Genomic DNA, 11,862 nt, shown 5'->3' with positions numbered 1-11,862 from the left:
GATATCAATTATTCATTTTTACTCTGTATTCCAAAGGCTGTTTTTTATTTTGAACATGTGACCAGCAGCAGAGGACTAGAAGGTCCTCCTGCTTATGTTTCCCTGCAGACAGGCTGGGAAAGATCTGGGTCAAGTGACAGCTGCATATCGATACGAAAAAAAGGTACTTGGATGTTTTTTTTTTATTAAAATAATTACAGTGTCATCATCCACATACAGAAATAGAAGAGATTATGTAAATTAAAGTGTGTGTTTAGTATCCCTTTAAAGCATGCCAAAAATTTGAGTCATACAGCAGGTCCACTGTTAAAAATTAAAAAAAAAAAAAATTTGTAATAAAGAGTTAATTTGTATATAGTCATATATATGGAATGAGCAGCTTTTTGGGGACCTTATCCCAACCCTCCTAATGTAGGGTCTCATTTCTGAGTTTGCTTTTGATTGGTAAGTAAAAATGTTTCAGTACTACAAACTACAACACACAAGTAAAGGGTATGTCTCCTAAGTCATGTGTCAAAGAGCATTGCAGTACTTGCATGTTGGTGTGCAACCATCAATTTCATATAATTCTTCAACGTGCTTCTACCCACTAAAAACCATATACAACCCTTTTTCTTGATTATAATAAGCCCATGTGTCTACTCTTGTTTGCATGCCAGTGTGTTAAAGAGGAAATAAAATATGCTATTTTTTTTCTTTTTCTTTACCTGCAAAGTAAAGGCATAATGTGAGACTTACCTACAAACTATGCTATCGTCGTCCCCACTGGAGGCCGCATCCATCTTTGCTCGTCCTTCTTCCGGGTACGCAGACTTCGGCTGTGCTACTGGCCAGAGCCACGTGACGTCACTCCTGGGCATGCACACGGGAGCCCCCGGTCATGGCACAGGGCTCTAAAGAAACAGCACAGGCAGCCATTCTTTCAGAGTGCATGACCTGATGACATCATCCACGCAGTATACAGTAAATATCTCCTAAACGGTGCAAGTTTAGGAGATACTTAAAGTACCTAGAGGTAAGCCTTATTATAGGCTTACCTAAAGGCACAATCAGTAGAGGTAGGTATACAACCACTTTAAGGGTTGTGTGCATTTTATGGCGTGGCTGTGCATTGAGAGTCTATTAGAAATACAGTATGTAGGTGCTCCGGAGCTGCCTCCCGGTCACCGGCGTCGCCGCTGTGGTTTAACCCCCGCCTCCAGTTTTTATCCATACCGGACGGGTTAAGGTCTTCCTGATCTCTCGTCATCTTCCAGTGATGTTCTTCTGCTCTTGAAGTGTGTGTGCCACTCGAAACAGCTCGAACGGCTCATTGCAGCATCGCTGAAAACTTGCAGAATCATTTTAAACGTTTTGCCCAGTTTTTCCCAGTTTTCTTAGTTTTACGGAGAATTTCACGTTTGATCTTTGTTCTAGCTTGCTGTCTATGATGAAATAGCAGACGTGGTAACACGCCTGGTCAGAACAGCACTAGTTGCACAGCTCCCGATGTACACAGGGTGATGTCTTTTGGCACACTGACTTATGAAGGTCGGTGCTCCCTGTGACTGTGCATGCGGCCTTGTGCTACCATCTGTTGGCGTGTTACAAAACTAGTCTCAAAACTTTTTGAACCACCATGTATATTTAAAACAAACCTATTTTTTTTGTGGCATGTAGAATAAAAAAAAAAAACTTTGAGTATTTTTTCACACGAACAGGTGCCCCATTCGAAGATTTATTTTTTATTCCTGTTCTGATAACAGCTGTTAAATTTAGATTCTCTCTAACTCGATCACTTTGACAAATAGAGTAGGTGAATCTCACCAGTCAGGATACAAACAATAATAAAACCTGACTGGGGCAACACTCTCACAGACTTTCCAAGGCAAATATATATATATATATATATATATATATATATATATATATATATATATATATATATATATATATATATGCTTTCAAGCCCTAATTTCAAGTAGCTATCCAGTCAAAACTTTTTTTTTTAATTTTGGAAAAATGGTTAGAATATCTGTCCAGTTTTTATTGCTATCAGTGACCTCACTGGGGTGAGGTCCCATCACTTACTCTCTTAACGATAGATACAACATGGAAAACATAACTCCTAACAGGGTCAGGAGGTGTGATGTTCTAAGTCTTCCCCAGTCTATTAATAAAAGGGAGCTCCTGAGATGTTGAGCCCTTCTTACATCCCCAGTGATGACCCGTCCTTGAACTGAACCTGACACTATTCAAGACACCAATAAAATTGCAAAGGGAATAATTAAGGACAGGACAAACCCTACAAAGGAATCAACCTAAACTGAATGGTGAGATAAATGGGAGAGGGCCACATGCTTTGCCATATTAAGAAGAACTAGATATTTCATAAGGCTCCAGTTGACAACCAGCTCAACAGGTTGTCAAGTGAACCTGATAATTTGCCCTGAATAGACAAAGTAACAAATTTCCAGGAATACATATAAATTAATTATTTGATAAAGTCTGCAATGCTCCAGTTGACAACCAGCTCAACAGGTTGTCAAGTGAACCTGATTGTAACATAAATATAGGATATGGAATAGCTTTGCATTAGCGAAATATGAAATATGTAGTGGATTGTAGATGTAGTGTCATTTTGGGTAAATTAATGTATTATCACACACATGTCCTGATAGTAGCATTTGAAAGGACACAGCTGGTCTCTCTGGGATAGAGTTGACACCTGGTTGCCAATTAAGGTCCCCCATGCAATTGAACAAAAATTGTCACCTTCCAAGAAGCCTCAAAAGAGACTGCTAGTCATTTTGGCTGCGGAAAGCAGCAGGAGGCGGCCATAGGCTCCAAACAGTCTACAAGCATGGAGTGATACCATCAGATCAAAGGAATGTATGTTATCTCTCATAAAAGTTAAAATATTAGTGGCAGAGAGATGAAAATAATTCCTTCTTGTGGCTCACATATGGGACTTCGAATACATATAAATTTGTGTCTGTGGCATGGGTTTGGTCCTGGAGAATTGCACAAAACCGTTGTATGGCGCCTGATTGCGATAGGCAAGCAGTGTTTGATACTGTCGCGATCAGACCGATGCGCTGGTGTCAGAACTCCTATCCCTGGCCCAGTGGTCAGTGCCATTCTGGGCCAATTCGGCTCTGGTCAGTTCAGAACACAGGACTTTGGGTGGGCTGACCTGGGGGCAACCCCTTGTGGTTGATTGGGTAAGGGCTAAAGTCCAGCCCACATCAATATTCCAATAAATTGGGAAAGCTGAGATTTGCACATGGTTCTTCCTTGAAGCCAGTTCTGAACTGAGGAGTTCCTGCACAATTTCCGGTATGCTTCTGCCAATGAGATAACCTTAGGTAAAGTTTATTTCTGTGTTATTCCCTTTTATTTTCATAGCAAATTGCCAGTTGTGTGTCTTCTTATCTTTTTGTGTATTTTTTGTAACTGCTTTTTTTTTGTATATATTTTTTATGCACTGCCCACTTTTTGGGATATTAAAATATAAAATTAATAAGTGACTTCTGTGTACTAAGCTAGGACTCATACCTCTAGAGAGATTTTTGTTTGCATTTTAGTGCCTAAATCGCTTGAAATACGCTACATGCCAATCTGTATGCAATTGCTCTGTGTGTTGGCAGCTTGCATGCAGATTGTACACCAGACGGAGATCTGCGTGTGTGTGGTGTCCCAGCAGACCAGTTTGCGGACAAACTGTTGGGTGGTGGCAGGCTATCGTTTGTGGTGTGTGGGTGTGGGGACAGTGGGAAGAGTGATTAGCACAGGGGTTCTGGCTTACAGGATAGCTGGAGGAATCCTAATAGTGTGTGGTAATTGCTAGACTGCTCCCCCACCATAAGAGTGCACCAGATTGTATGTAAGATTTGTATCTGCCTGTGTGTGGTCAGCCAGCTGGATTGGAGTGGAGTCTCCCTCTAGTGGTGACCGAAGGCAGTGCAGGCTGTGAAAGTATTGCAGCCAATCTAATTACTTAGTAGGAATTTTCATTAATCTGTTATCCCCTTATACTTCCCCAAGTCACGATTCACCGCGTCTCGGTTAGCTAGTCGCCGTGGGCGTGGTCGAATCGTGACAAAGTAGCGGCAGCTGGCGGGATCTGCTTAGTACATTAGTGCATGGTTTATTTGTTTAACCCATGTTCTAAAGGTTGGAAGCTTGTTAGAAGCAACTGACCTACAGAAGTTCACTCAGTGCATAATTTTTGTTTTGTGGAAGACACACTTGGCTATTTGCTCCCCACCCCCTCTTGTTTTTCTTTTCTATCTTTTATTTTGGCAAAATGGCTGAGACGGTGATCAGCTACCTCAAGCAAAGCTGAGATGACCTGCTGAATCTGTGTGAGACCAGAGGCATCCCGACCGCACGGGGCCAGATGAAGGATCAGATGATATGCGCCCTGGCCGAGAAAGACAAGGAGGAGCGAGCCTCTGCTATGGGGTCATCGGATGGGACTCATGACGCCCCAGAGGAGCAGCAGTCCTCCCCACCAGCTGATGTTGACGACGATGATGTCCAGGAGGACCAACGAGAGGTCCAGTCATCATCCTTAGAGGCTGAGCTACAACTGCTAGGCCCAGTCAGTGACTCATTACGTGATGAGTTCATTCTGCGGCGCATGGAAGTAGCAAATAAGCGAGCAGAGCAGGAAGCAGCAAATAAGCGAGCAGAGCAGGAGGCAGCAAATAAGCATCAGCTGGAGCTAGCAAAACTTCAGCTGCAGCAGAACAGGCCTGCTGGCAATGCTGAGTCCAGGGAAGAACGAATACATAAAATTCCCCTGGACAAATTCCCAACCATGGACAAAGATGGCGATATGGACACTTTCTTACAGGGATTTGAAAGGACTTGTCGTCAGTACTGCCTGCCCAAGGAGCAATGGGCCCAGTACCTCACCCCAGGGCTGAGAGGCAAGGCCCTGGATGTTCTTGTGAGTCTTCCAGAGAGTCAAGGAAGGGACTATGAGGCCATTAAGCAAGCCATTGTTAAACGGTACCAACTCACGCCAGAGATGTACCGCAAGCGTTTCAGGACATTGCATCGAGGTCCTAATGACAGCTATGGGGATCTTGTTTGCAGTCTGCGCACTGCTTTCCAGCAGTGGCTAAAGGGACTGTCTGTAAGCACCTTTGATGTCTTGCAGGAGCTAATGATTAAGGACCAGTTCCTACATACATGTCCTTTTGAGGTCCGGCAGTTTGTGCTGGACCGAGATCCCAAGACGGCGGATCAAGCAGCGGAAATAGCCGATACCTATGCGGCTAACAGAATGGCAGACATCAGGAGGACCACTGCATCCAGCGGGAAAGGAGTGAAAGCAGATGTACCCTCTTCTCGGGACAGCCAGAGGACCAAGCAACTCGGACCTCCAGGGGCCAAGCCAACAGGTGTGAATACCCGAAAATGTTTTGTCTGCAACCAGATTGGTCACCTCAGCATGTCCTGTCCTGAGAGAAAGAAGGCTGCTCCCTCTACCAAGCCAACCAGCACAGAGCCTGCTGTCTTGTGTGCTTCCAGGAATGCAGGGGGGCTCTCTGATAATCTACAGCCTGTCACTGTGGGTGACAAAGTTACCACTGGCCTAAGGGACAGTGGAGCGGAAGTGACATTAGTACGCCCTGAAATGCTGAAACCTGAGGACCTCATCCCTGGTAAGACTATAACTGTAAAGGGTGTTGGGGGTGTCAACCCAGCCATAGCCACAGCATGGGTTTATCTAGACTGGGGAGCAGGAAGAGGAATGAGAGAAGTGGGGGTAACAGATGCTATTCCCTCAAATGTGTTATTGGGCACTGACCTGGGACGGTTGGTAGCCCGTTATGAGCCAAGTTCAGCCCCCCTGGAACCCGAATCTTCACCAGAAGCCCTGGATTCATGTAAAGTACCGTTGGGTGACTAAGTGCACATTGGGAACTCTGGGGAGGGTCAAGGGGCTAATGACTGTACGCAGGGCCCTAGCCCTAGTGGGTCTCCAGAGCCTAGGCCTGGAATAGAACTTAAAGACTTGGTGGACTCTAAGAGTGATGGTGTAATGTATAATGTACAATGTCATGATCTGTGCAATGCAGACTTTCCCTCTGCTGCAGTGGTGACCCGCAGTGCTCACCGGTCTTCCACAGACAGGCCACTGCCCACTGCTACAGAGGAACTGTCTGCGGAAGGGGCTGATCCAGCTGGGCCGGGCCCTTGTGACACTGGCCCGGAAGGCCTGAGGCCTCCTCAGACTGTCATCCCTCTGGCACCTGTGGTCGATAGCTCTGAGTTCCTTGAGGCTGTCAAAACTGACAGCAGCCTGGAGGAACTCAGAGGTCTGGCTGACAGACCGCTGGCTGGGGATGACAGGGCACGAGTATACTGGGAACAGGGCAGACTGTACAGAGAGGCCGTTCCCTGTGAGCCATCTGAAGACAGAGTGACAGAGCGGCAGTTGATTGTACCCCACAAGTACTCGGAGCAACTGTTGCGAATTGCTCATGAGATTCCTCTCGCTGGGCACTTGGGGATACAAAAAACTAAGGCCCGTCTTGCTCACAGATTCTACTGGCCACATATGGGTACCGATGTTGCTAATTATTGCCGGTCCTGTGTCGCGTGTCAGCGTGTTGGCAAGACAGGAGACACAAGCAAGGTGCCTCTGAAGCCCTTACCCATTATTGAGGAGCCCTTCCAGAGGGTGGCAGTAGACCTTATAGGGCCCTTAGCTATACCCAGTGGTTCAGGGAAACGTTACATACTTACCGTAGTAGATTACGCCACCAGGTACCCAGAGGCGGTGGCCCTGAGCTCTACTCGGGCAGACAAAGTTGCAGACGCACTGTTGAGCATCTTTTCCCGAGTCGGTTTTCCCCAGGAAATGCTCACAGATCACGGCACGCAGTTTATGTCTCACCTGATGGAATCTCTGTGTCAGAAGATGCAGGTGGAGCATATCATGGCCAGTCCTTACCACCCACAGACAAATGGGCTGTGCGAGAGATTCAACGGCACTTTAAAGCAGATGCTTAAAGTGTTTGTGGAATCTCAGGGGAAGGACTGGGAACGGTATCTGCCCCACCTGCTCTTTGCCTATCGAGAAGTACCCCAAGCATCGACCGGATTCTCCCCCTTTGAGCTTCTGTATGGGAGAAGGGTCTGCGGACCCCTGGATCTGATCCGAGAGGCCTGGGAGGGGCAGAATGTGGGTCCCGAAGTCTCAGTAGTGGACTACGTACTAAAACTACGGGAGAAAATGGACACTTTGGTGGGCTTGGTGCGGGAAAATCTTACGCAGGCCCAAACCACCCAGAAACAATGGTATGACCAGACTGCCCGGGAGAGGGTGTATGAGGTAGGCCAAAAGGTTTGGGTATTGGTTCCCTTGCGGCAGAACAAGCTGCAAGCTGCCTGGGAGGGACCATACAATGTACATGGGAAAAAGAGTGATGTAACCTACGTCGTATCGCTTGATGATCATGGTAAGCGTCTCAAAGTGTACCACGTGAACATGATGAAGGCGCACCATGACAGATCAGCCTGGGCTCTCCCAGTCTGTAGTCTGTTAGCGGAGGGTGAGGCCGAGTCACTGGTGGATCTCCTGGCTGCTACCAAGGAGGCGGACAACCTTGGGGGGTTGCAAGTCAACCCCCAACTGACTGCAGGGCAACAAACTGGACTGTCTAGAGTGCTGGAGCCCCATCAGGATACCTTCACCTCCCGGCCTGGCCTGACCAGCCTAGCCGTCCACCATGTGGACACAGGGAGCCATAAGCCTGTTAGGCAGGCAGCGTATAGGGTCTCCCTTGAGGTTCAGGTAGACATTAGGAGGGAGATTGATGAAATGCTATCGCTAGGGGTGATACGGAAGTCTCAGAGTGCCTGGGCCTCCCCTGTAGTGCTAGTGCCTGTCACGGAACCATGAACCAGACGTACAACAACAGATAAGTGAACATAAGAAAGCTTTATTGAAAAACAAGCTATAAAGCAAAAGTCCAAACGGATGGCGAAACCGATGCAGAGTCTTTGCGAAGCCAGGGGTCAGGAGCCAGCAGGGTAGTCAGACGAAGCCAGGATCAGGAACCAGCAGGGTAGTCAGACGAAGCCAGGATCAGGAACCAACAGGGTAGTCAGACGAAGCCAGGAACAGGAACCAGAAGTAGCAGCAGTCTTAGTAGCATGTGAACACAGGAGGACCAAGCAGGGAACTGAAGCCACAGACCTCCTATATATATGAGCTAGGTATCCAGCTCCTCCCAGTGGGAAGGAGGAGCCGCAGGGTGGGAGGCTACAAGAAACCCAGAAACCAAGATGGCCGCCAGCACATGTCAAACGAAGGAGAACAGCAAGAAGGTAAGACCATGACAGTACCTCCCCCTCAAGGGCCCCTCCTCCGCGGAGTAAAGAACGGTTTCTGAGGGAAGCGTGCGTGGAAGGCTCGGAGCAAGGCAGGAGCATGGACATCTGCGGAGGGAACCCAGGAACGCTCCTCTGGACCATAACCACGCCAATGAACCAAAAACTGCACCCGACCGCGGACCAGGCGTGAGTCCAGGATATTGCTCACCTCATACTCCTCACGATTGCCCACTCGGACCGGACGAGGCCGAGGAACCGAGGAAGTGAAACGATTACACACCAGAGGCTTCAACAGGGAGACATGAAACACGTTGGAGATCCGCATGCCAGGAGGAAGCGCAAGGGCATAGGCTACCGGGTTTACCCTGCGAAGCACTCGGAAGGGACCAACAAAGCGAGGCGCCAGCTTGGGAGTGGGCACTCGAAGGTTGAGGTTGCGGGTGGACAACCATACACGGTCACCGGCCTGGTAGGAAGGAGCAGGCGCTCGTCTGCGATCAGCCTGGAGTCTCTGGCGCTGCGCAGAGACCTCAAGGGACTTCTGGATCTGTACCCAAGAAGCACGTAGGACGGAAAGGTGATCCTCCACAGCCGGAATATCCTGGGGAGAGAATACCTCCGGTAACACGGCAGGTTGGAACCCATAGTTGGCCATGAAGGGAGACATCCCAGAGGAAGTCCCAGAGGAGTTCACCGCCGTGTTCCTGGCAAACTCAGCCCAAGGCAGGAGATCAACCCAATTGTCTTGGTGATCGGAGACATAGCAACGAAGGAATTGCTCCAAGGCCTGATTGGAACGTTCTGCGGCCCCATTGGACTGAGGGTGGTAGGCCGAGGAGAAGGAGAGATGAATCCCCAACTGGGAGCAAAAGGCGCGCCAGAACCTGGACACAAACTGACTCCCCCGATCCGACACAATCTCCTTGGGCAAACCGTGCAACCGGAAGACCTCCCTGGCAAAAATCGTGGCCAACTCCTGTGCAGAGGGTAACTTCTTGAGAGGAACACAGTGACACATTTTGGAAAACCGATCCACAATCATGAGAATGACCGTATGGCCTCGGGATGCAGGGAGGTCCACAATGAAATCCATCCCCAGGTGTGACCATGGGCGCTCCCCGGTGGCTAAGGGTTGCAGAAGGCCCAACGGAAGGTGCCGAGGGGACTTACTCTGGGCACAAACGGAGCATGCCGCTACATATGCGGCGATGTCGGAACGTAGGGAAGGCCACCAGAACAGACGTGAAACAGCCCAGGACAGCTGATTCTTTCCAGGATGCCCCGCGGTCTTGGAGTTATGGTAGGTTCGCAACAACCGAGTGCGCAACTCCTCAGGCACAAAACATCTGCCGTTGGGTCTCCCAGAGGGAGCACCAGATTGAGCCACCAAAATCTGCTCACCCAGGGGAGAGGTCAGGCTGGTGCGAATGGCAGCCAGGATCTGATTCGGAGGTATGACCGAAGTCGGAATCGACTCCTCCCTGGACAGGTCGGAGTACTGCCGTGATAAGGCATCAGCCCTGATGTTCTTGGAACCGGGTAGGTAGGAGACCACGTAATTAAAACGTGACAAGAACAGAGCCCATCTGGCCTGACATGGTGTCAATCTCTTGGCCTCAGAGAGATAGGTCAGATTCTTGTGGTCCGTCAGGATGAGGACCGGAACCACCGAACCCTCGAGCAAGTGCCTCCATTCTTTAAGAGCCTGCACGATGGCCAATAACTCCCTGTCACCAATCTGGTAGTTGCACTCCGCGGAAGACAGTTTCCGGGAGTAAAACCCACAAGGAAGCAGAGGACCCTCTGGTGTTCTACGCTGAGACAGAAGGGCGCCTACTCCCGTCTCAGACGCGTCCACCTCGAGGACAAAGGGCAACCCAGGGTTGGGATGCGACAGAATCGGAGCCGACACAAAGGCGGACTTTAGAGCCTCAAAAGCTCGGATGGCCTCGGGCGGCCAGACCTGGGAATTACTGCCCTTCCTGGTCAGATCCGTGAGAGGCTTGGCTAGCATGGAAAAGTCCCTGATGAACTTCCGATAATAATTGGCGAAGCCCAAAAAGCGCTGCAGGGAGCGAAGACCACTGGGCTGGGGCCACTGTAAGACAGCCGAAACCTTCTCAGGATCCATGGAGAACCCCTCAGCGGAAATGATGTAACCTAAGAAGGTTACCTGGGATCGGTGAAATTCGCATTTCTCAAGCTTACCGAACAGCTTGTTCTCTCGTAACCGTTGCAACACTCGTTTGACATCCAGAATGTGGGTCTCCATGGACTCAGAATATACCAAGATGTCATCCAGGTAGACCACCACACACTGCTGCAACAGGTCACGGAAAACATCGTTGATGAATTCCTGAAAGACTGCGGGCGCATTGCACAGCCCAAAGGGCATAACCAAGGATTCATAATGACCGGTCCTGGTGTTAAACGCGGTCTTCCACTCATCGCCCGCCTTGATCCTTACGAGGTTATATGCCGCCCTCAGGTCGAGTTTGGTAAAGACCGTGGCCCCTTTAAGGCGATCGAACAGCTCGGAAATCAAGGGTATCGGGTAAGCGTTCTTGATCGTGATGCGATTGAGACCCCTGTAATCGATGCAAGGCCTCAACTCACCGCCCTTCTTTTTCACAAAGAAAAATCCAGCCCCTGCCGGGGACGAGGATTTGCGAATGTGTCCACGTGAAAGCGCCTCCCTCACGTACTCCTCCATGGCCTCATTCTCCGCTACCGACAGTGGATAGACTTTGCCACGAGGAGGAACGGCACCAGATTGTAACTCGATGGCACAATCGTATGGGCGGTGCGGAGGTAGGGCAACCGCGCGCACCTTATCGAATACATCCCGGTACTCCTCGTATTCAGGGGGCAACAGAGAGTCCGTGGAAGTACACAGCAACTTGACAGGCCCATGGATGCAACTAGCCCCACACTGCGGTGACCACGAGAGGATCTCGGCCGATCTCCAATCGAAAATCGGATTATGCTTCTGGAGCCAGGGGTACCCCAAGACCACCGAGTAGTGTGGAGACGAAATAACCTGGAAGCAGACCGACTCTCTGTGGACGGCACCAATGGCTAACCCCACTGGAAGGGTCTCATGAGTCACGTGTGGCGGCAGAAGGGGTCTGCCGTCTATCGCCTCAAGAGCCAGAGGAGAACCTCGAGCCTGCAGAGGAATGGAATTGGCGGCAGCGAACACACTATCAATGAACAAACCACCAGCACCAGAGTCCACCAACGCCTGGGTCGTCACCGAGCCCCCGACCCAGGAAAGGACAACAGTGATCAGTGGTTTGTCAACACGGGAAACCGGGGACGAGGAGACTCCACCCAAGATCTGCCCCCGACAGGATCTCAGGTGCGAGCGTTTCCCTGGACGGTTCGGACATGCCAACCGAAAATGCCCACCGAGACCACAGTACATGCATCGGCCCTCGCGTCTCCGGAGTACCCTCTCCCCCTCGGACAGGCGAGCAAACCCCAGCTGCATGGGTTCACCCCCAGACAAGTCATCCCCAGGAG

The 11,862-nt window shown here is 49.8% G+C and overlaps 1 protein-coding gene across 1 annotated transcript; it reads left to right on the top strand.

Annotated features, from left to right (window-relative positions):
• Positions 1–4,804: 4,804 nt before the first annotated feature.
• LOC309567459 (uncharacterized protein) lies at positions 4,805–5,905 on the top strand (the record flags this gene model as incomplete). Its single annotated transcript, XM_082272848.1, has 1 exon — positions 4,805–5,905. One exon carries the CDS (start codon positions 4,805–4,807, stop codon positions 5,903–5,905), a length of 1,101 nt encoding a protein of 366 aa, XP_082128974.1.
• Between the last annotated feature and the right edge of the window lie 5,957 nt (positions 5,906–11,862).

This window comes from Pelophylax lessonae (assembly GCF_965119305.1).
Source record: "Pelophylax lessonae genome assembly, chromosome: 11".
NCBI lineage: Eukaryota > Metazoa > Chordata > Amphibia > Anura > Ranidae > Pelophylax > Pelophylax lessonae.
The sequence above is the reverse complement of the archived record's forward strand: the minus strand, read 5'-3'. Positions and strand labels throughout refer to the sequence as shown.